A 25,491-nucleotide genomic window follows, 5' to 3' on the forward strand; every position below is an offset into this window, starting at 1 on the left:
CCCAAGATTGCACTGCCCTATCTATAAGTAGAGTGTTGGCTACATTGGTGCAGCTCCCTCCATCGATGATCACATTGTAGACCTTTTTGTTGACAATGCATCTAGAATGGAAGATGTTCTCCCACTGACCAGTACATTCTAACTTTACCTATATGTTCAATGCCTACTAGATAACAAACACATCCCCCTTTACTAGTTGCACAATGTTTTCCTTGTTGTCAGCTACTGATGATAAATCTTCTTGCTCACTATCACTATCATGACTATTGACCATATCTCCATCATCTTGTAAGATCATCGCTTGTTGATTGGGACACTAGGATGTTATATGTCTAACTCCTAAACACTTGAAACACTTCACAATGTTTAGTTTGGTAGTAGGTGCTTTAGGATTACTTATTGGATTAGTGGCAAGTGGTTTGTCTTTTTTGTCCTCAATATGCCTGGTCTTGTTCTTTCTAAGCCACCTAGGATTGAACTGAATGGCGGTGCTGGCAACCCCCTTTATAGTTCCTCTACCCTTAGCTGTCTTCCAATTTTGGTAGATTTATGTGTCATTTCTTCCAAATCAACATAGTTATGTAGTTTAGGGATATTCACAATCTCCTTATTCAAGTCCTCTAAAAATTGAATTATAGTGGCTTCGGGCTCTCTTCGACTCTAGCTTGGATTATTGTGACCTTCATCTCCTTATGGTACTCTTCTACTAACTTAGATCCTTAAGTAAGGCATTGCAGCTTTCAATTCATATCTCTATCAAAATAGGATGGTACAAACCTCTTTCTCATAATAGATCTTAATTCTCTCCATGTTGAAACAGGTTCATCTCCAACTTATTCTCGGATGGCAACTAGTTGGTCCTATCATACTGAAGTATAGTTAATAAATTCAAGGGTACCCAGGTTGATTTTCTTTTCCTCACTATAACTATGGCATCCAAAAATGCATTCGACATTCCTCTTCTAGTTAAGGTAGGCCCCGACATCATTCTTCCCTTAAAAGGTTGATATCTATGTCTTTAAGGAGTCGAGATCTCTATCTTCTCTGCTTCCGTGGCACCCTCTTTCATTATTGGCTTCCTCATCATCTTTTTCCTTGCGATATTCCCTTATATGATTGGCTTCATCTTCATCATAGGATCCAACTTCATTCAGTACTACTTGACGCTGGGCTTGGCTATGGTGTCATCCCCTTTCTAACAAATCCATTCTTGCAATCATGTTACCCATTTAAACACTTAGCTAGGTGAACATGTCTATTATTCTTTCTTCCATGGTAACAAGTCAACTATTCATGCTTTGGTAAGACATGGTGAAGTGAGCTACAAAGAAAAAGTTTAGTGAAATAAAATCTCACTCCCTCATCTTCATTCGTGTTTACATCACAATCTCTCACACTAAAGCTTCTTCTACAAAGTTGAGCATCAAGAACTAAATCCACTTAATCAGGACTTGCACGTTAGTTTTAAAGACATAACGATAAATTTTAAAGGGGATCTTGTTTCTCGAAGCTCAAAATTAAGTACACAGAAGAAGAACTTGATGTGCTTTAAGTAAATGTTAAGGAACTAGAAATGAGTAGCTACTTAGATGTGTCTCGAAACAAAAACACAATGAATGATAGAAACTTGAGCACAAAAAAATGATTTTGGACTTAAATCATAAGGGATTCGATCAATCACAATGGATATATCTAGAATGCTATTCCTAGCTATATTACCCCAATGATGGCTACATTCTACTAGAAATTAAGTTTCTTTTATGCCAATTATATGCAGAATCAATGACGCGATTCTTTCAGATAAAACGTGGAGCAAAAATTTTTGCACGTATATAGACATGATTAATCTTCCTTACTCGTGCAATGAAAAAACAAGTTTTCGTGCACACTTGTTTGGTGAGATAACCTTTTTTTTATGAATTAAAAGTTTTTGTCACACTGGTGGTGATTAATCTTCTTTTGTTTGTAAATACAACAAGATGAACTTAGATTGCCCCATGAGGTGCAATTAATTTTCTTTGATTTTTTTTTCTAGTTTTCTTTTTATTTGACTAATTTCACAAACACACAACCACTTGAAAGAATGAACTGGATAGGATCAAGTGGGATGTAAAACACAAACAATACGAATTAATAATGAGGTGTTTTAGTTGCTAATTATGTAAGAACACATTGCCAAGTAAAATAATATAGTAAGCTCAATAAGGTGCCTAAGCTTTCATATCAAATGACGCAGGGTGGAGATGGATGACTCCACGAATCGAAAATACCTCGATCATGAGCCCACTATATTAAGCAATTCAAGAACTTAATTACCTAAATTCAACCCTCCTTACTAGAATCACAGTCAACGTATTAAGAGCTTATCCTAGTAACTATAGAATAAAAAGAATAAAGAAAGAAGCTACGACTTACCCGATAAATCGATCTCGACTCCTTACTCAATAAAGTGAACTTAAGCTCCCTAATTTGAAGACACTTAAAGAACACTAAAAAATTAGCAGAGCTAATTTCAAAGAAAAATAAAAGCTTTGATTTATTTATTTCTAAAGTTGTGATCTAGAACCCATGGGGAGGCCTTTTTATAGGATTTGATCAAAATACTTCTAATCAAATACGAAGACTTATAAAATAATTAAAAAAATTACTTTATCATAATCCCTTAATCTAAATACTAATTAAATATTTTATAAGGGATAAAAATTCAATAAAATACTAATAAAAATATTACTAAAATAATGCAACAATTATCACATATGATTGTGGATAAAATCACATGGAGAAAAAGGAAGAACAATAAAGCTTCTCAGCCAAAGTTGCTTCAAACCCATGTCGTACGCATCCCATGTATGGGAGGCTTCCCACATGCGCACCTTGTTGTGGAATTCTAGGATCGAACCTCTCCTCAGCCGTGAGACCTAATAACTTCCTTGTCTCAAGTATCTTTCGATTTCTCCTCCTTTTATATTGATGTCGAAGCCCGCTTACTACTTTTTGGGCTCCTAATTTGTTTCCCTCCTAGTCGTGGACTTAGATAGATTTTGCAGGGGTATTTTCTGCACGATGGTACTTCTTAGTGTGTCCTATAAGCATACTAATTGTTTTCGCATTATATTTTGATCATAATTTTAATATTATTTTTACTTAAATTTAGAAGAATTTTTGAATAAATGTGAGTTAAAAATCAATTAATGCATAAAATTTTATGATGCGGGTGCTTTGATGAAGAAAAGATGAACAAAGGCTGAAAAGAGAAGAAGAAGAAGTCGGCCCAAACCCAGATCTGAAACAGCCCAGCACCAAGACTCAAAACGACGTCATTTTAAGTGTTGGAAACTAAAGAACCAGGTGCCTAAACGGCGTCGTTTTGAAGAAGTGAAAAAGTGCAGAAAATAAGCTAGAGGCATGTGAAAAAGAATAGTAGTAGCGAGAGGGAGCTAGGAGGAGATGAAGAGAGAGAGAGGGCAAGCTTCGTCAAAAATCTATAGAGAGAGAAGGCAAGCTTCGTAAAAAATCTAGAGAGAGAGAGAGAGACGAGTGGGTATAGATCTAATGTGGAAGCGATAAGAATGCAGCTGCGAGCTTGGGACCAAATGACGAGTTTGGCGGAGACTTAGAGAAGTAGAAAAGCATAAAACTTGGACAAAAAGAAGCTAGTGGAGAGAGAATCCAAGATTAAAAAAAAAGGGAGAGAAACTAATCAAGTAATACATATATATATATTTATATTTATATTTGCATAAATTTTCGGGATAGAAATTTTAAGAATTTTTGGAACTTTAATGATAGTTTTTGAATTTTTTTATAAATTTATTATTAATTATTATTCGTTTAAATTTCTCTCAAATATGATTATTGGTGCTTAGTCCACCATATCTTTCTAATTTTTCTTCACTAGAGCAATTGATGTAGTCTGAATCAAAAGTAAATTTGTGATTTAATTTTTAACTTTCTTCTACTTGCAATTTAGTAGTATTAAACCTAATTAGATTAAGAGAATTGGTCAGCTAATAACTTTATTTGTTATTGATGATTTTAAAATAACGGAAGTAAAATTCTATCAATTAGACATATATTATTAAGCGTTAATTACAATTTGAACGAGAGTAATATAATCGAATTAACATGGGCTAATCAAATTATTACATATTTAATTAAATCAAATTAATAATTATTATAAAAGGCTACCAGCTGTTAATTGATAAACTTAGGAAATATTGGGAATGAAACTGAAAATAGATTAGGATAGTTCGACCATTATAGATAGATTAAATCAATTGCGAAATCAAATGCCATTTTACCCAAGATTAAGGTGAATTTAAGCACAATTTTTTAATTTTGTTTTATTTTTTTTGTTTTTTTTTTAGCAGACTATGTCATTTATTTTTTTTATTTTCAGTTGATATATGAGTTGATGGAATAACATAAAACTGCTTCTTATAAATCCATATTTTGAAAAGACTTGTAGACAACTGAATCGAAAGAGAAGAGAATATTTAGCGGCAGAAAGATAAACAAGAGTTGAGATGGATGAACACAAAGAAATTAGATGAGCAGGAGATGTTTTGAACGAGAATAACAAGAGAGCACTTAGGGACTTTACTACTACTTCACTTTTAGGAGCATCCAACATAGTTCGATTGAATGTTAACGCTAATGACTTTGAGATTAAACCTACCAACATTTAAATGATCCAAACTCAATTCAGTTTGGGGGTTTACCAAATGATGATCCTAATGCGTATCTCTTTAATTTTTTTGAAATTTGTGATACTTTTAAATAAAATAGTATTTCTAATTATGCAATTAGACTTAGATTTTTTTCCTTTTTCTTTAAGAGATAAAGCTAAGAATTGGTTGCATTCTTTTCCTGCAGGTACAGTTACTACATGGGAAGACCTAACTCAAAAGTTTTTGGCTAAATTTTTCCCACCAATCAAGACGACAAGGATGAGAAATGATGTCACAAGTTTCTATCAAATGGATGGAGAGACATTGTATTATGAGGCATGGGAGCGATTCAAGGAGTTGATTAGAATATGTCCTCATCATGGGTTGCCTAAGTGGTTGTTGGTCCAAACTTTTACAACAAATTGAGCCAATAAACCAAGATCACAATCGATGTAGCTACTATAGTTGCTTTGATGGGGAAATCTACGAATGATGCTTATGAGCTATTGAAAAGACAGCCATGAACAACTATCAATGGCTGACCAAAAGACATAAACCCAAGAAAAACATTAAAATATATAAGATTGATGGTTTAACTGCTATTAATGCAAAAATTGATTAAAATAGTGTTAATGTTGTTAATTCTCATGTGCAGAGTTCATTTGAAGATCCTTTTCAAGGACATGAGGTGGAGCAAGTAAGTTTTGTAGTTAGGCAGGGGAGAACACCATACAAGCCATACTCTAATCCATATAATCCTGGGATGAGAAATCATCTAAATCTTTCATGGCGGAATTAACATAATGTCACTAAGCCTCACTCAGGAATTTAACCTCAAGAAAAGAAGCCATCACTTGAAGATATGATGGTAACCATTCACAAGAACACAACAGAGTTTATAACAAAGACTAAAACTGTGACATCCCAAATGTTAATTAAGGCATGTGAGTGTTAGATACGAAAATAGAATTAATAGTATATGATAAAATTATATGCAGCGGAGTAAATTAATACAAATTTCTTACAAATATATGAGTTCCAATTACATATATATAACTGAGGCCAGAAGTGGCTGAAAAATATAATGTCAAAATACAAAAGATGGTCACTTCTTTCAATATGCTATTAGACTCATCAAAGTGCGGGAACGATCATGCACTCAAGTTTTGCGGATCCATGGGATCCACATAAACTTCAATGGGTAGGTCAACTGGTAGTTCTTCATTCTCTTCCTCATCCACCGGAGGGGGGATATGGAAAGAGTGAATTCCATATGCTCAGTAAGAAAAACAATATTTGAATAACATCTTAAGATTTTAAAGGTGAATAATTTTAACATAAACACTTACCATTTGATTACTTCGTAAACCTATCTTACCTTATGAAAATAATTTATTTATTAGGAAAAACATCACGTTAATTTAATCAAGACAAACACACAGCATACCAGATAATAGAAAAAATCAAATAAATCATAAAATGCTCAGATTTTCATATCATGCTTAGCGAAGTCATTACAACTTCCATCTTTGAAGGTAGATACAGATTTTCGACTACCTACGTGGAATGACCAAATTAGATACAGATAACGTTAATTTGCTCAGGCACATTTTCGGCTTACTAAACTATGGTACGATTTATGACCACGGTCGTACCAACTATAGTGGTCCTATCAGATATTCTATAGTTACTACAGTACTTAGACAAAGGTGATCCCTAACAGATATTTGTGTCACCACTCTCGTTAGAGGGTACACCGTTATCCACATGAAGCGGTCCTCTTACGTCTTTCCAAATCAAATGGGAGAGGAGAAAATAGATACCCCGGATGGGAATAGGGGAATATATACCCCTCAAAGATGAAAAGTTTAATAAGACACTTGATACATTATGCATGCCAATACAGATACATACTTCGGACAATTCATGCTTCGTTCTACTTTTTTTTTCTTTTTTTGTTATTTTTATTTTTTCATATACCCTTACTGGTTTCATATTATTATAATTACATGCAAATCATCAAGTGTCTATCACTCACATAGCATACTTGAAATCAAGAACAATTCAACTTATTAAGCCTACAAATACAAAACATGCAGGAAAAGGCAAAATTATAAAATTATCAATTTAATTTTTTCTTTTTATCTAAAAATACCCCTTAAGATGTTCAAAAAAATTTTACATTTCTTACCGAAACCTTGATAATTTTTTTCCGCATCGTCCTTCTTTTCTTCCTCGTCTTCTCTCTTTAGATCACTTTTTGGCTCTCTCTCTATAATTCTTGAAAGATGGAAGAATAGAGGTGTGGAGAAAATGGGAAGGAAGGGCCCCTATTTATAGAAAATGAGATTCGTTAGATTTGCGCCAAGTGGTAAAATCTGGTGAAGAGAGAGTGAGAAAAAGATGCTTAGCATGAAAAATAGAGGAGGAAGACCTCCTTCATCGACAGTGGTGCCAGAAGTAGCACGCCGCCCGAGGTGGGTGGTGGCACACTGACTGAGGCAATAATGGCCTCACTCGCCCGACGTGCTACAGGGCTGCCTATAGGCGTAGGCTACTCTACTACGTGCGTAGGAGCTAGCCTGCGCATCCGCAAGGCCTAGGCGCGCTGGGCATCGCGCATGCTGGCCTACTGCTCACAGGCCCCAGGCGCGTAGGGGCCTATCCACGCAGGCATGCAGTGCGGATGGCACGCGCACAGAGTGTAGCACCTGTCCGCACGCGAGGTGACGCGCCGACGACTCGCTTGTGCATGACATGACGCGCACACTTTACGCACATCCTGTGTCTATTACGCGCGCGTGTGCGCACACAGTGCGTGGGTGCCCACGTGGGCAGCCCTTTCTTGCGGGATTTTCCCATGTGATTTTTCTCTCATTTTCTATTTTTCTGAAAATCGTTTATTTTTTTAAATGATGATTAAATAATTAAATCAAAATAAATTTAGATAAATTTAAATAAAATAAAAATTGGTAATTTAGGAATCACGAAAATAAATTACGAAATAGAATAATTTCAGTATGGTTGTAATGCTCGAATAAATAGAATTTTTCATATACAAATTAAGCACACTGGTGAGCGGGGTGTTACATAAGTAGAAATTCAGAATCAACAACTAATGTTGCAAAACCAACAAGTGTCAATCAAGAACTTGGGGATCTAGATGAGTCAATTAGCAAGCATGACTAATAGAAGAGCTCAAGGTACCCTGCCAAATAACACAGAGACAAATCCAAAAGAACAGGTTATGGCGATCACCTTGAGAAGCGGGAAACATTTGATAGATATAAGAAAGGATGAAGTAGCTACAAAGAAAATGGTTGAAAAAGAAAAGGTGGAGCAAAAAGAGGAGAATAAGAAAGTTGTGCTCGAGCCCTATGTGCCACCTGTTCCATTTCTACAACGCCTCAAAAAGAATAATAAAGATAAAATTTCCTTAAATTTATTAATATATTTAAGAAACTTCATATTAATATTCTTTTTGCCTATGCTCTTACTCAAATGCCAAAGTATGTGAAGTTTCTTAAGGATATTCTAGTAAAGAAGAGGAGTTTGGAAGATACGAGACTATTAGGCTCATCGAAGAGTGCAATGCCATCATTCAGAATAAGTTGCCACCAAAAGTGAAAGACAATTCACTAGTATTAACTTATTTTAAAAATGCTCTTTGTGATCTTGGTGCTAGTATTAACTTAATACCTTATTATTTGTCTAAAAAGCTAGGAATTGACAAGATAAAGGCCACAACAATGTCATTACAACTGGCAGCTAAATTGGTGAGATACCCTTTAGGAATAATAGAGGATGTGCTGGTAACGGTGGATAACTACATATTCCCTGTCAACTTCGTAATTCTGGACATGGACATTGATAGAGAAGTTCCACTCATATTTGAGAAACCCTTCCTCGTAATAGGCAGAACATTAATTGATGTATAGGATGGTAAGTTAACATTACAAGCTGGGGACGAACATGTAATTTTTAACTTTTTTCATGCCTCCAAATTTCCTTCGAACACTAATGAATGCTTTAACACTAATATAATTAATGAGTTTGCATCCAAAAAGCTCACCAAGATAAAAAAAAAAGAACTTAATGTTAAGGAAGCAACCAAATCAAATGAAAAGAATGATTAAGAAGAGGATGGGGCAAGAGAACAAGAATTGAAAAAAGATATGCATATCTGGAAGAGGATATTAGGATGTCGAGATCCACCCTAGCCTTACTTGAGTCATCTGCTGTGAAGTTGAGCTAAAAACTATAAATAAAACACTGATTAGGAGACAACCCAATATAGATGGTATTAGACAAATAGATACATTTTTAAAAAAAATTTCATTTGATAGAATCCTAAATTTTTCTTATTCATTTAGTTTATTTATTTATTTGTTTTCTTTACACCTCTCCTCTCTAATTTATAATTGTTTCACTAATGCTTGTGGATTATTAATTAAGATCTAGCCAATATGCTTTTCAATGTTGATGATTTCTGCTTTGGATTAGAACAGCTCCCAGGGCAAAATTCTAGTGATAACTTTTGGAGCATGCTACACGGGCACCATGCAAGGGGAGTATTTTACTTCTTCACTATTTTATTTTTATTTTTTTGGGGATAATGTGTTCATAAAGAGTGAGGACACTGTTTCAATAAGTTTGGGATATTAGGTCCTTATAGTTTAAATTGTTATTTTTTTACTTTATCTTATCTTTTTTTATATATACACTAAAGGGCTAAGCTTTTCACCATAAATTGTTAGTGAAGCATGGTGGAATTGAGATTTTATTTTGACTGAGATTGTAGTTATTTTGAAAAGAAAATAGAATATGTTTGTAAATAATAATTAGAATAATTAGTGATTATTTCCCTTAACTTAATCGACGTAAGGACAATTGCATAGGAACCTAATCTAGGGCATTACATTTATAACATAGAAATTGTGAGTTTGATTTTTATCTTTTAGCTAGTCCTTCATAAACTAAGGTTTGAGTAAAAAAAAAAACAAATAAGCTAACATGTGATGGATGAGATGGAGTATAAAACACACTCACTCGAAAAGAATAATAATAACAACAATAAATACTTTAGGTCAAATCGAGTGTAAAATGCACTCATTAGTAAAAACATGTTTGGGCTAAAAGTGTGAGATGAAGCATAAAATGCACTCACATGAAAAAAAAAAAATATATATATATATAGTAATTAGTGTTGAGTTTACTATCTTGGTTGAAGTAGTAAAGAGGTAAGACTAAACAAATCATAATTTATGAATCAAGAGTAGTGACTTAAAAGAAGGATTTTATATGTTGAAATTATGCAAATTTTTTTTAAGGGTATAAGAACTAATAGTTTATTTATTGGTTTGCAACATTCTTTTTGAATTTTCAACTGCCTAACAATTGTAAGAAATGAATAGAATTTCAATATTGCATGCTAAATAGATGAACATGGTGGAAATGTGTGCTTTTAAGTGTTTCTTCTCAGTCTTTTGCTTGAGGATAAAAAAACATTTAAGTACGATGGTATTTGATGCATTATGTTTTGATCATAATTTTAATATTATTTTTACTTAAATTTAGAAAATTTTCAAAAAAATGTGACTTAAAAATCAATTAATGCATAAAAAGTTGTGATGTAGATGCTTTGATGAAGAAATGACGAAAAAATGCTAAAAAGAAAGGAAGAGAAGAGGAAAAAGTTCGCCCAAACCAGATCTGCAGTAGCTTAGCACCAAGACTCAAAACAATGCCATTTTGAGAGCTGAAAACTAAAGAACCAGATGCCAAAACACTGCCGTTTTGAAGAAGTGAAAAAGACATTTAGAAAGAAAGTTGGAGGCATGCGAAGAGGGAGACCTAACTTTTGCTACCTACAAAAAGAAAGAGGGGCAGCAGTAAGAGGGAGCTGGGAGGAGACAAAAAGAGAAAGGCCGAGGTTCCTCATAAATCTGTAGAGAGAGAAAGAGAGAGAGAGAGAGAGAGAGGTGAACTGGTGTAGATCTTATGCGAAAGTGGCAGAAATGCAGTTGCGAGCTGGGAACTGAACAATGAGCTTGGGAGAGACTTAGAGAAGAAGTAGAAAAGCAAAAAATTTTGATAAGAAATTTGACAGAAAGAAGGAAGAGCAAAATGAACCTAAGAGAAAGTAAAATGATAAGAAAATATTTTGCTTATTCCATTAAATGTTTGCTGCTTACAGGGAAACAATATATAGCCATTGCAGTGGTACCATAACAGAAGAAAACAAAAAACAGCAAATGAAACAGAATGCAAAATACTATAACAGAAGAAAACAAAAGCAGCAGGAAGAAACGTACTGGCATTTGTACGTGGGCAATGGGCAAAAGAAAAAACAGAAATAAAAATGGTTACAATTAAATATATTAATTATTCTTAATACTTCCCCTCAAGATGAAAAATACAGATTTATTGTACCCATCTTGCTCAGCAAATTGGTGAATTGCACAAGATGAAGGGCCTTTGTCATTATATCTGCCAATTGATTTCGAGTGGATATGTGCATCGTCTTCACGGTACCATCTTGAATCTTCTCACGAACAAAATGACAATCAAGTTCAATGTGTTTTGTTCTTTCAAGATACATTGGATTTGAAGCAATATGTAGAGTGGCTTAATTATCACAGTAAAGTAATGCAGGGCCTTGGTGTTGAACCTTTAAGTCACGTAATAGCTTCAGAATCCAAACGATTTCGCAAGTAGTGTTGGCCATGGAGCGATATTCGGCTTTAGCAGATGACCGAGAAACGACTTGTTGTTTCTTTGATTTCCATGAGACTAATGAAGACCCAAGGAAAACATAAAAACCAGTGCGGGATCTTCTAGTATCCGGACATGTGCCCCAATCAGCATCAGAAAATGCTTTAATCTGAATGGCAGATGATGAAAGAAAGAAAAGACCTTGTCCAAGGGTCCTCTTGCTGTACTGAAGAATCCGTAAGGCGGCTTGAAGGTGACTGGTTCTAGGAGCAGCCAGAAACTGACTCAATCTATTGACAAAGTAGCATATTTCAGGTGAGAGATGGTTAAATACAATAGTTTTCCAATTAGTCGCCGATAGCTGGCGATATCACTCAGGAGCTCGCCATCATCTTTAGACATCTTGATATTAGGATCCATAGGAATAGATGAGGGTTTACAACCAAGATATCCAGTCTTAGTTAAGAGATCCAATGCATATTTTCTTTGGCACAAGGTGATTCCTGGGTCATTTCTTGCAATTTCAAGTCCAAGAAAATATCGGAGAATTCCCAAATCTTTCATTTTGAATTTTTGTCTAAGTGTACCTTTGAGTTCTTCGATAGTCTTATCATCATTATTGGCAATAACAATGTCATCGACATACACCAACAATGCTAGGAAGGTTTTACCTTGTTGTTTGACAAATAGGGAATGGTTACATTGTGACTGATAGAAGCCTTCTTGAAGCAATGTTCGTAAAAACTTATGAAACCACTGTCGGGAAGCCTATTTCAACCCATAGATTGACTTGTGGAGGCGGCAAGCAGGTTGATGTGGAAAAGTCTCCCCCTCTTGAGGAGAATAGCCTAGAGGAATAGTCATATAAACTTCTTCGTGAAGGTCACCATGTAGAAAGGCGTTGGTGACATCCAATTGAGTCAGGCGCCAACCATGGATAGCAGCAAGTGAAAGCAAAATCTTGACAGTAACCAATTTGGCAACAGGAGAAAAGGTGTCAAGAAAATTGATGCCAAATTATTGTGTGTAGCCCTTAGCAACCAGACGGGCTTTGTATCTTTCTATGGACCCATCAGTTTGATATTTAATTTTGTAAACCCATTTGCAATCAATGGGTTTCTTCCCAGGAGGGAGAGAAACAATGGACCAAGTGTTATTGTCCTCTAAGGCACGTAGCTCCACATTCATAGCATTCATCCAAATATCGGACTGGTTAGCTTCATGAAAGTTGGTAGGCTCAGTGTGGGAGGAAATGGCACAAATAAAGTTGTGATATTGGGAGGTAAGTTTGGTACGAGTAAGGAACGAAGAAATAGGATAGAGTGCACGGGTATCTGTATGGTAGCAGTGATAGTCAGACAAATAAGAGAGAGGATGTGTTATATGTAGTGGGTGAGATGAGCGTATTTGAGAGGACTCACGTTGTGAGCAAGGAGGTGTATCAAGACAATCCGAGGACTGTATAGATGTATGGAGAGGAACCGGTAAGACACGATCGTGAAAGAAATCATTGTGAATGGGATCAGGTAATTGAGAGGAAAGAAACGGGAAGATATGTTCATGAAAAATGATGTTACGTGAGATAAAAATTTAGTTGCTCTCGATATTAAGAAGTTTATATCCTTTGTAACCCGAAGGATAACCAAAGAAGACACAAGCCCTAGAACAAGGTGAAAATTTGTGGCGATGACTATCAAGAGTTGAGCAGTAACATAGACAACCAAAGGTACGCAAGTGATCATAGGAAGGTTTTTTTTGAGTTAATAGTTCGAATGGAGTTTTATTTGATAACAAGGGGGATCGTGTATGGTTAATTAGGTAAACACCGGTCAAGATGCAATCGCCCCAATACACAAGGGGAATATGGGATTGAAACAGCAAAGCACGTGCTACATTTAAAATGTGTTGATGTTTACATTCAACGACAGAGTTTTGTTAGGGAGTCTCAACACAAGAATGGTAAGAAACAATACCCTTTGATTTGAAAAAAGAATGAAAATTCAACTCGTGCGCATTGTCAGATCGCACAGATTTAATGGAAATATTATATTGTGTAAGTATAAGAGTATAAAATTCAAGGAGAATAGTAAGAACGTCGGACTTTTGACGAAGGAGATACACCCAAGTAGTCCTAGTGCAATCATCAACTATTGTGAGAAAATATTTGTACCCTTCGATAGTGGGTGGAGAGAAGGGTCCCCAAATGTCAATGTGGATTAGATCAAATAGATTATCAGATAATCTATTGTTAGAAACGAAAGATAATTTACGTTGTTTAGCTAAATGACAAACCTTACAATGAAAAATATTCGAAGTTTGTAAGGATTCATTAATATACTGAAGTTTTACATTGGAAGGATGACCCAATCTAAAGTGCCATAGGCTACTTTTAGAGTAAGTGGAAACATAATGAACAGTAGGAAAAGGAAAACATCTGGTAGTTAAGTAGTAGAGGTTGCCAATGCGTCTACCCTTCCCAATCAACAAGTCCCAAGTGCGGTCCTGGATGATACAAGAATGAAGAGAAAAATCAATTGTGCAGTTGTGGGTGATGGTCAACATGCTGACACTGACAAGGTTAAAAGAAAAGTGAGGGACAAAGAGAACATCATGTAGAGTTAGGGTGTCGGTGAGTGGTGTACTTCCAACTTGATTGACTATCACTGAACTACCATTTGGTAAAGTGACTGGGACACACAGTTTTAAGGTGTGTGAAAAATGTGGGTGTACAACAAATATGATGTGTGGCTCCAGAGTCAATGATCCAGTATTCAGAGGTAAGTGTGTGTGTGAAGTTGGAAAGCCAAAAGGGTGTGTAGGATATACCTGCCGCGTGAGGGTCAAGGGTGGCATGACTTGTGGAGAGAGATAGATTGTCAGGCATGATGACAGTGTTGGGTTGGTGGAGGCGTGCACTTAGGTGGGCAATAATGTTCTAAATTTGCGATGTGCTTAAGTTATCGACAGAAGCAGCGGAATAAGATGCCTGTAAGCAGTTGTCGACAGAGTTGGGAAAATTCTGCACTTGTCTTGTGGTCGGGTGCATGCCCGAGGAGGATGATACTTCATGGGCCAAGGTATGGTTGGCGGAGACGAACCCGGGCTTAGATTGAGGGCCAGACAGTTTGAAAAAATTGGTTCCATGAGTGGGCCGAGAGATAGCTGGTGGATTACGGGCCTGGGCCTGCGTTTAGACAGACCCCTCATTAAAAACAGTTGGAGCATTGTGGGTTTGTTTTTGGGCTTGCACAGTTCCATCATTAAAACATGTTTTGGGCTTGGGCTTGAGGCCCGGTAGGTATCCATGTAGGCGATAACATCTGTCCACAGTGTGAACAGGTGGGTCTCCTTCTTCCTTGAGTTAAGGCAACCGAGGGTCCGGAACCGTGACCTGTTTCTGCGTATGAGTCGAACCCGATTGCACGGTGTCGTTCCTCCTGCACCACCAGCGAGAAAACTTTCAAAATGGATGGGGAGCATTCCATCATCAAAATTTGGGCTCTAACAGCAGCATAGGAGGGATTTAATCCCATTAAGAAAGTCATTATAAACTCTTGTTCCTGATAATCGTTCCACGCCTTCATGTTTCCGCAGTGACAGCTTGGAACTGGTTGAAAGGTTTTGAGTTCATCCAGATTGTTTTCATTCGTGTGTAGTATGTGTTGATGCTGAGTGATCCTTGTGTAAGATTGTTCATGCTCTGTTTCAATTGATAAATATGTGGTGCATTGCTCTGCTGATAACGGAGCTGTAAATTGGTCCAGATGGATTGTGCACTTTCATGATATAACAAGCTGTCAGCTATCTCCTTGGTGACAGCATTCAGCAACCAAGAAACCACCATACTGTTACAACGTGACCAAGCTGCGGCATGGGGGTCGGTGCTGCTCGGTTGATCATGGGTTTCGTCTATGAATCCCAACTTATTTTTAGCTGTTAGTGTTATCCTGATTGCTCTCTCCCATGTGTTGTAGTTGTTCCCATTGAGAAGATTGGACACCAAAACTAAACTAGGGTGGTCAGCACTGTGAAAAAAGAAAGGATTTTGGAGGTCATCAGATTGATCTCTAGCCATTGGAGATCAAGTGTTTTGTAGATCAACTAATGAGCAAAAATGATGTTGGTTGAAGGTTTAATGCTCTGATACCATGATAGGAAATTTGACAGAAAGAAGGAAGAGCAAAATGAACCTAAGAGAAAGTAAAATGATAAGAAAATATTTTGCTTATTCCATTAAATGTTTGCTGCTTATAGGGAAACAATATATAGCCATTGCAGTGGTACCATAACAGAAGAAAACAAAAAACAGCAAATGAAACAGAATGCAGAATACCGTAACAGAAGAAAACAAAAGTAGCAGGAAGAAACGTACTGGCATTTGTACGTGGGCAATGGGCAAAAGAAAAAACAGAAATAAAAACAGTTACAATTAAATATATTAATTATTCTTAATAAACTTAGAGAGAAGGAAGCTGGTGGAGAAAGAATCTGAGATTAAAAAAAGGGAGAGAAACTAATCAAGTAATATATATATTTGCAAATTTCTTTGGGATAGAAATTTTAAGAATTTTTGGAACTTGAATGCTAGTTTTTGAATTATTTTACTTAAATTTATTCTTAATTAATACACAATTAAATTTCTCTCAAATATGATTATTGTTGCTCAATCCAACATGTCTTGCTAATTTTTCTTCACTAGAGTAATTGACGTAGCCTGAATCAAAGGTAAAATTTGTGATTTAATTTTTAGCTTTTTTCTGATTGCAATTTAGCAGTATTGAACTTAATTAGGTTGTGAGAATTGACCAGCTCAAAGCTTTATTTATGATTATTAGTTTTAGAGTAACGGGAGTGAAATTCTATCAATTAGACAGATATTGTTAAGCGTTAATTGTGATTTGAATGGAAGTAATATAATCAAATTAACTGGGTTAATCGAATTATCACATATTTAATTGAATTAAATTAATAATTGTTATAAAAGTTAGCAGTTGTTAATTGATAAACCTAGGAATGGAAACCGAAAGTACATTAGAATCATTTGACCATCATATACTAGACTAAATCGATTGAGAAATCAAATGCGAATATACCTAAGATTCAGGTGAAATCAATTATTGTGGTGTATTTCTACTGATAAGTTTTCCTCAATTTAAATTGTCTTGCTTTGATTAAATTGTTTTAATTTTTAATAAAAAATTAATTTTGATTTCTAGATAATAGTAGAATTTTCTATAATTTTAGTACTTGATACACAATTTCAGTGAGAAGATACTCTAATAATTATTTTATTATTTGAACAATTTTGTACACTTGCAAATTCTTCCATCATCTACCCTTTTGGAAATATCCCTCCTCATGTGTCTCTTATTTTTCATAAGACTTCCCTTTGCTTCTTATCATGTCAAGATCTCTATCAACAACTATTGAGTGCAAAACTCCTTTTCAGGTATGGTCTAGTTCACCTGCTGATTATTCTCATATGGAAGTGCTTCAGTGTTCTGTTTATGCTCATGTAAGGGATGGTATGCTTGAGTTTAGAGCAAAGAGATGCATATTTTTAAGGTGTGTATATAAAGTGAAAGGTTACAAGTTATGGTGTAGTAATCCAAAGTCTATAGAGTTAATTATTAGTAAAGATGTGACATTTATTGAGTTTACTTCACTATACAGTTAAAAGGAGAAAGTAGTAACAGAATCACATCATAGTATCAAAGAACAAGTAGAATTAGAAGTTCACTCTAATAATTTAGGGAATAAAGTGCAAGTTCTTAAATAAGAAAGTGATTGTGCACCTTATAGACAACAACCATACAATATTGCAATATGCGGGGAGAGAAAACATATTAAACCACCATAAAGGAATACAAATCTAGTTGCATATGTGTCGTCAGTTGCAGGGATAGTTAATTTGCAAGAACCTGAGAGTTCAGATGCAGATCTGTGGGTTGGTGTTGTGTGTGATAAAATTGATGATATCACTTCATTCAGGACATTGTATCATATGGTACTAGAGTTTTGTAAAAGAAGTCTACGCATGCAAATCCTTTATATATGATGACTAACACGATCCCAATTATCAAATTTAAGCACTGCCTAGACTTGATTGGAGTATATGACACTTAGTAGTGCCCCTGTGAGGGCATTTTTGTAAGATAGTGTGACGAGACGATCAATTACTTTGATGACATATAAAATTCAAGCCAAGCAAAAGATTTATTGATGTGGCTTGATTCTAGGGGTATGTTATCTTAAGAATATTTCATATTTATCATGAGGGATTTGTGTTTATCCTAAGGGGATATTCAATATTTATTCTGAGAATTATTTTATGTATATCCTAGAGATTTTTTGTGGGAAGACTCATAGTTTCTCTATATATGGGTCTATTCACCTATTGGTAATGTATTCTTATTTGATCATAATGGAAAAGTTTCTTCTCAGTCTTACCTGTGGATGTAGGTACAGTCGCAAAACTACATTAAATCTTATGTCTTTTTCATTATGCTTTTTACTTTATTGTGATTGTATACGGTTTAGAGATTAATATTCTCAACATAAAGTGATAGAGGATAAATTATAAACGCAGACTTGAATGCTAGAGTTATCAAAAGGAGAGGCTTCAAATGGGCTAATTTTTTATACTTCCCTAGCATAATCATACTCCTTGAACAAATGGTTAATAATTTCATTTGATTTTCTATACATGGAACAAATTGGATCAATTTGCATACCTTTTTGACATAGACAAATACGTACAGGTAAAATATCTTATATGAGTTAAAGGGGTAGTTTACATTAAGTTACATGAGTCCCTATGGCCAAGACATAAAACAAATAAAACTCATGCTAATTCATCCAAAAAGGAGTTCTACAAGCATAAGAAGTCTGCTAATAAATATCCTAAAAGGATTACACATAATTGATTATCAAAAGGAGTCCTTAATCCTTTGGACTCTTAGGTATTTCAATGCCTACAATTATGGGAAGTTAATCACTCACCTTGGGAGAGTCATATTTAAGTTTGAAGCATATTTCACATATGAAATTAAAAGATTTTATCCCTTAAAATCTGGTCAAGATTCCACATTATCAAAGCTGCCCACTTGGGTATAATATTTGCCACATATTCTTTTTATCGATATGTGGAGTATAACATCAATTCGTATTTGGAATTCAAGAGTCCTAATCCAAGTAGGGGATCATGTGAATTAAACTTAAAAAGTCTTATTTCATCTTTTCAAGAGTCCTAATTAAATTCCCCTTCTATAAAATGACATTAAAAATGTGTTGGAATCATATTAGCCTAGTTGAATTCCTACTCATAGTCGAATATCTCCCTAGAAGAAGGGTTATTTTCCTACTTTAGTTTGGATGTATTCCTCATAAAAAATTCATTAAACATTGGAGTCCAAAATCGAGCCAAAGTTCAAGATACAACTCTTAAAGGATTCATCCACCATTTCAAGAGAAAAGAGTTTTAATTTATCTTAACTTATGAGTTTAATTTTTTTATTAGAATCCTAGATTGAGTTTTAATATAAGTACTACCAGAATTAGGTTTTCTAGTTCTATTATAATGATGAGACTTATGGCTATAAAAGGTCCTCACACCTTTAGTTATATTCATCTAAGTTTTCATCAATAAAAATATCTAGCTTTTCAAGCTTATAGCTTCGGCTTTCTTTTAGTGCTTTTTGAGAGGTTTTTTTCAACCTTCTCATTGAGTGAAAAATTAGTTCTGCTTATTAAGATAATCTTATGGCATTTTATCAATTATTAATACTTATCCCAATTACTTCAGTTCTTAATCACGGGTTGATTGTGGGTTAAATAGGGAGGATTTGTTTAGAAATTAAGTTGTTGTGCTAGATTGCATGTTGGCATTTTTGATCACATTGGTTGATCCCAGCTTTCCACATCAATATCTCTTACTAATCTCCAAACAATGTGTTTCACTTTAAGCAAGACATTTACATGCCAAATCTTCTTATGATTAACCACAGAAGTCATAGTGGTAGTATTTATAAAGGCCAACATTTCTTGCTTCTAGGATATCATTTATCTCGACTTCACTAAATATTTCCCACATTTTCTAAAAGATCATAAAAGCTTATTCTAAGGTAATTTATAACAGAATGGGATAACTAAGATCTCGTGTGCTTTGCGGGGTAAGAATGTACTATAAACTAAATTTGTATTCCACATGGTCGTGCCCAATAAAGTTCCACAAAAAATGTACTATAAACTAAATTTGTATTCCAGATGGTCGTGCCCAACAAAACTAACTTAGAGACTCTGTCGATACAACAACTAGGTGTATATGGAGACCAAATTCCCCTAGGGGAATATTAAACCAACATTTTCCTTCCCATACCAACACATTACGACCATCTTTAATTCTACATTTAAGGTCCTCTCTTAGCATATCACGACCAATCAAAAGACTATGCCACATATAACTCGGTCGAGCTCTCGTAGTGGCATTTAGAGATTGCAATTAAGAAACACTTTATTTTTAAACTGTTATATAAAAGAGATGAGTGATTATTGTATGGTCTTCATACCTGCTCAACTAGAATAATCTTCTTATAACACATAAAATCCTTAAAATCCAAACCATCTCTCCACTTTAGGAACATAAAGAGAAACCCACTAAAGTGAATGAATCTTCTTTCTCTTTCAAGTTGATAACAAATGGATTTCGGCAGTGGATACATGCTCATGACATATGTGGGGATAGATCGTGTTATTACTTTGTTCATAACTTCCTTTCTCGCTCTCGACAAATTAGGTACACTTCCTTATGTAACTTTTTTGAAATATTTATAATGAGGAATTTGAAATTGGAATGAGGAGATTGACCCACCAAAGTTGCAAGCCCCAAATATTTTGTATGTGCATCAATCAAATACCCAATAAATTCCCAAGCTAGTGGCACAATTAAATATTGAATCCTTTTAAAAAAGGATGAAAGATTTTGCTAAATAACTATATATTAATATGATCTATTTGCTCAATAGTACTCTTATTAAGTTTTTATGATGATATAAATTTAAGTCATATTATACATTCCATCTATCTTTTTTGAAAAATTGATTGTATTGTTTTTTCATATAAAGGTCAATATTGTTACTATTATACAAGTACTAGTTAATTATTAGAATGAACTCATTTCTACTTTAAAAAATATTAATATGACGGATAATGACATTAAATAAATATCCAATTGATTCAAAGCTTATTCATCAATTGATTGGTAAAAACAATGGTAGATTGAAATCCAATTAGCCTTAAACCACGAATTAAAACAAGACAAAGGGAGAGATCTGAACTCTCATACATCTCCACATCATGTGAGATAGAATCTTTATCCCAAATAAGAAACATTACACGTGGCATGCACCAGAACCAAAAGCATTACCTTCAATTGACCAATAGGAACTAGCCTTATCCTATCCCTTATCTTACTTCCACTGACACCACCAACATAAACTTTCTTTTTCCACTCACACAAATTCCTTCCTTCCTCTATTCTTACAAAGACAGAGCAGAGCCAGGGTTGAGATCTCGTAAGTTTCAACGATGGCAGCCTCTCTGCAAGCAGCCGCTACCCTTATGCAGCCCACCAAGGTGGGAGTCCCGGCTCGCACCACCCTCCAGCTCAGGTCATCCCAGAGTGTAACCAAAGCTTTTGGCTTGGAACCCACTGCGTCTAGACTCACTTGCTCTCTTCAAACTGACTTCAAAGAACTCGCCCAGAAATTTGCTGATGCTACCAAGATCGCCGGTTTTGCTCTTGCCACTTCTGCCCTTGTCGTCTCCGTATGCTCTGCAACTCTTAGTTTACTCCCCCTCTTCCATTTTCATGAAGTTTCAATTTTTAATCTTTTTATTTTATTATCTTGCATAGGGAGCAAGTGCTGAAGGAGTTCCAAAGAGGCTAACCTACGACGAAATCCAGAGCAAGACATACATGGAAGTGAAGGGAACTGGAACTGCTAACCAGTGCCCAACAATTGAAGGAGGAGTTGACTCATTCTCGTTCAAACCAGGCAAATACTATGCAAAGAAAATCTGTTTAGAGCCAACTTCATTCACAGTCAAAGCCGAAGGTGTCACCAAAAGTGCTCCTCCTGAGTTCCAGAAAACCAAGCTCATGACTCGACTCACCTACACCCTTGATGAGATAGAAGGACCTTTCGAGGTCTCCTCCGACGGCACCGTCAAGTTCGTGGAGAAAGACGGCATTGACTACGCTGCCGTCACTGTTCAGCTTCCCGGCGGCGAGCGTGTACCTTTCCTTTTCACCATCAAACAGTTGGTGGCATCTGGTAAACCAGAAAACTTTGGTGGAGAATTTCTCGTTCCCTCGTACCGAGGTTCTTCGTTTTTGGACCCAAAAGGACGAGGTGGGTCAACCGGTTATGACAACGCTGTTGCCTTGCCGGCCGGCGGGAGAGGTGACGAGGAGGAATTAGTGAAGGAGAACATCAAGAACGCAGCTTCTTCGACCGGGAAGATCACACTGAGTGTAACCCAGAGCAAGCCAGAGACTGGAGAGGTTATTGGAGTGTTTGAGAGTGTTCAGCCATCTGACACTGATTTAGGAGCAAAGGTTCCAAAGGATGTTAAGATTCAGGGGATCTGGTATGCTCAGCTTGAGTCGTAGATGTGTGTATTATAAATCATGTATGTATTGATTTTGCTATAATTAAGTTGCTAAAGTTCTGTAAGTTAATTGGATAAACAGTGAGATGGATCGTTTTTATTGCTTCATGTCTTGATTTCCTTTTGTTCAAGTCCAAATTATTTAGTTTTTTTGTTAGTAAATAAGGAATGTCGCCGGGTCAGATCTACACAAGCGAAGCTGGATTATCTTGAGCTGACAAAGTTTTAGATTTTAAGAAACCATTTTATGTTATCAATTTTTTAATTGTACTTGATTGTTTGTTTACAAACTCCAGCCTCAAAGCACGTAAGTATTTATTATTTTGTTGTATAAATAAATATATTTGATTCGGAATCAATTTTATTATTTTAAAAATAAATAAAAAATTAATTATTTAATTATTAAAAAAAATAAGTAAGGATGTAATTGAATGCAATTTTAGAGAAAAAGAAGTGAAAATTTGAATTCGGTGAATATTTTTTAAAAAAAAAATTAGAAAAAGAGTGTCAAAGTATAAATATGAAAAGTTCAACTACGTAGGACTGTCTAGTCAACAGTTCTGATGAACCGAAATACGCCGCGTGATAAAACACGCTGACGTCGATGCCACGCAGGAGGCCATGCGGGCGATCTGTGTACCCTGCGATCAGACGACCTAGGACCGATCTTGCGCACGTAGACTACCCGGATTCGTTTTCCCCTTAAGCGCGATCAGACAGTCGAGATCAATCGCGATGGACGGTCTAAATTTTTTTTTCTTCTTAGGCGTGATTAAACGGACAAGATCAATCGCAATGGACGACCCAGATCAATGCAGAATGGGTATAAATATTTCACGTCGCATGGGAACCCAAATCTTAGCCGCCAGCCCCCGCCGAAGAAGAAGAACCAAACGTTGGAGAAAGAGGCTGACCACCGACTATCGCTGCACCGGAACCACTGTCGACCGCCAAAAAATGTAAAAATTCTCTCTACCTGCTCAGAATTCAATTCCGAGCATCCTTGTGCCCAAATTGGAGCAAGTGAGTGAGCTAGAAACCGCCATGGCCAAAACCCCAAAATCCCTCTGATGAGCCCCTTCTCGATTTCTGTTTCATGTCATTTTTTTATCATTGTATTAATCATCCTTTTCTATGTAGGTTAACCGAATGAGGAACCCTAGCTGTGAAGACGGATCGGCAGAGCCGCCACAACCAGTGAGACCCCGCCATTAGGTTCAGTGTTTTTGGTGATTTTTTGGCCAACTAAGGTCCTCTAATGTATTTTTCCACAGGGATACGTGTAAAGCCCGCTAAAATCGACCAAAACTGACCAAAACTAGCCTGATCGAGGCGGACGACCGTCGTGGGCAGCGGAGCCAGCACCAGAGCACAGCAACACCTTCGTGTCAGAACCCCAAATTTGATCGGAAAGAGTTTTAAACACCGATTTTAAATTTTTAGGGTATTTTTAGATACGTGACGAGTGTTTTGAATTTTGCAGAAAAAATTCAATGAGCCCGGTACCCGTTAGGAGGTGTGGTAGATAACACGACGTCTCGAAACACGATCCAAGTAAGGATCCCTCATCCTATTCTCTGTTATGGTAAATTAGGACTTAACGATGTATAATTTTATATTTTTGTGAAAATTAAAAAATTTTAAAAATAATTACAAATTACTAGTGGAACCGGAACTGGTTAGTTTACAATTGTCTTGATTTCTTGTTTATTTTTCTGTACTGTCCTACTTGCTTGATTTTCGTATAATACATGTTCTTAATTTATAGTTTTAATGGTTTTATTGACTTATTTAGTTATTTTGGTTATATACTATCGGAATGAATATAGTTTAATTGATCTGTAAACGTAATATGAGATATTGGCATGCGTTTGTTGGTTATTTATTGATAAAAATCTGTATGTGAAAGATTTATTGGGTACACAGGGAAAGGGCAGACGGGTCCGGTACATAGAGAACCCTACCATGAACGTTATCTCAGTCGGACGGGGATGAGAAGTCCCTTACCAGAAAGGTTTGGGAGATATAGTTCACCCTCATACCGAACGGAGTATTGAGGTGATGGAATATTTGGCGCCCATTACCGGATGGAGTACGGGGATGGCTGGTTAATCATAAAATTGGATATTGAGTTCACGAGTAGGGTAGGACATCCCTATGGATCCCTAAGGGGTACCAATAAGCAGGTAAGAAATGAAAATTATTATCTCTTGTTCTCGTATGTGTGAAAGTAAAAAGTAGTATGGATATGGGTTTTCATAGGTTATTTTTGAAAAACACGTTACGGTAAGTATCAAACAAACATCTTCAAGTTTAAAGGTATTTAAATAAAGTAATGGCTCCATTAGTTATTTTTCTGATTTTTACCAATCTTCAGTTTTTCGTATCTGTGATAAGTGTGATTTTCTTACTCGGCTAGTATAGCTCACCCTTTCATTAACCATTTCAAATCAAGAGGATCAGGATCCAGATTCTGATCAGAAAGAGGGTTGTGAATAGTTCATCACCCGGACTCCCTTCAAGTGCTAGTGAAGGTTGTCCTAGTGTACTTTTGTATTCGCTCTTTTGTTCATTTTTTAAATTACCATTTGTCTTTTAGAATGAACATTCTCGTAACCCTATTGGGCGTTTTAAATTATTGTATAAGGAATGTAAACCCTAACTCTATTAATTGCTTCCGCATTTAATTTTATGAATTCATCTCCATTTAAGTTCTGGGCTTTCACAAAAAAGAAAAATTATTAACTAATACTATATGAAATGAGTTCATGCACTATATTTACATGTTATATAATAAACTTTAGATTTTTAATTAGAGATTGCCACAAAATACAGATGATGGTTTAGGGTAGGATTTCATATTTGTCACTTGAATCTTATGACTAAGAGTATATTATAAAGATGTTTCCAATATTTACGTGGGTAGAAAGGGTACTAATTTTGTTGAAAACATTTGAAATATGAGTAGGAGAGTTAAGAATGAGATCTCTTCTAACGACATTTTTTGTTAAATAAAAAACCATTTTCCTAGGGATTCTTAATATTCAACAAATTTTTCTTTTCATCGTGAGTTCTTTTTCCATTATTTTTTTCAAAAGAAGAGCTCGAAGGGGAATAGTACATTGGTCCTTCGAGCTGAAGAATAATATTGGCATCAAAGAAGTAAAAGTAATTGGATTTACGATAGTTATCAAAAAGTTCTACTACACTTTTATACAATAGTGCAACATATTAATCATAATGCTAATGATAAAAATTGACAGTATCCCATAGTTTAACTATAGCATTATTAAGAAGTATGTATTGAATATTTTACTAAGCTGTTGTTTGATAATGGTAATATAACTTGCATGAGAAAACTTAGGAATTACCTTTCTATTTTGTTGGAAAAATTAATCTCTAAACCGAGTACAATCACAGTAAAGTAAAAGCAATA

General features: G+C 35.5%; 1 protein-coding gene, 1 non-coding gene and 1 pseudogene across 2 annotated transcripts; 1 reads left to right on the forward strand and 2 right to left on the reverse strand.

The window, feature by feature from the left end:
• Window positions 1-4,946: 4,946 nt before the first annotated feature.
• On the reverse strand, window positions 4,947-5,056 carry LOC148266314 (small nucleolar RNA R71). The gene has a single exon (XR_015818790.1). It is a non-coding gene; the product is annotated as a small nucleolar RNA R71 (small nucleolar RNA).
• A 9,558-nt stretch (window positions 5,057-14,614) lies between these two features.
• LOC148266315 (uncharacterized) lies at window positions 14,615-15,459 on the reverse strand (annotated as a pseudogene).
• Window positions 15,460-20,881: 5,422 nt separating this feature from the next.
• On the forward strand, window positions 20,882-22,163 carry PSBO1 (PS II oxygen-evolving complex 1). The gene is made up of 2 exons (XM_022049446.2): window positions 20,882-21,209; window positions 21,298-22,163. Exons 1-2 carry the CDS (start codon window positions 20,970-20,972, stop codon window positions 22,054-22,056), a joined length of 999 nt encoding a protein of 332 aa, XP_021905138.1. The 5' UTR covers window positions 20,882-20,969; the 3' UTR covers window positions 22,057-22,163.
• Window positions 22,164-25,491: the final 3,328 nt, after the last annotated feature.

This window comes from Carica papaya, chromosome 4 (genome assembly GCF_054855325.1).
Source record: "Carica papaya isolate Zhongbai chromosome 4, ASM5485532v1, whole genome shotgun sequence".
Lineage (NCBI taxonomy): Eukaryota > Viridiplantae > Streptophyta > Magnoliopsida > Brassicales > Caricaceae > Carica > Carica papaya.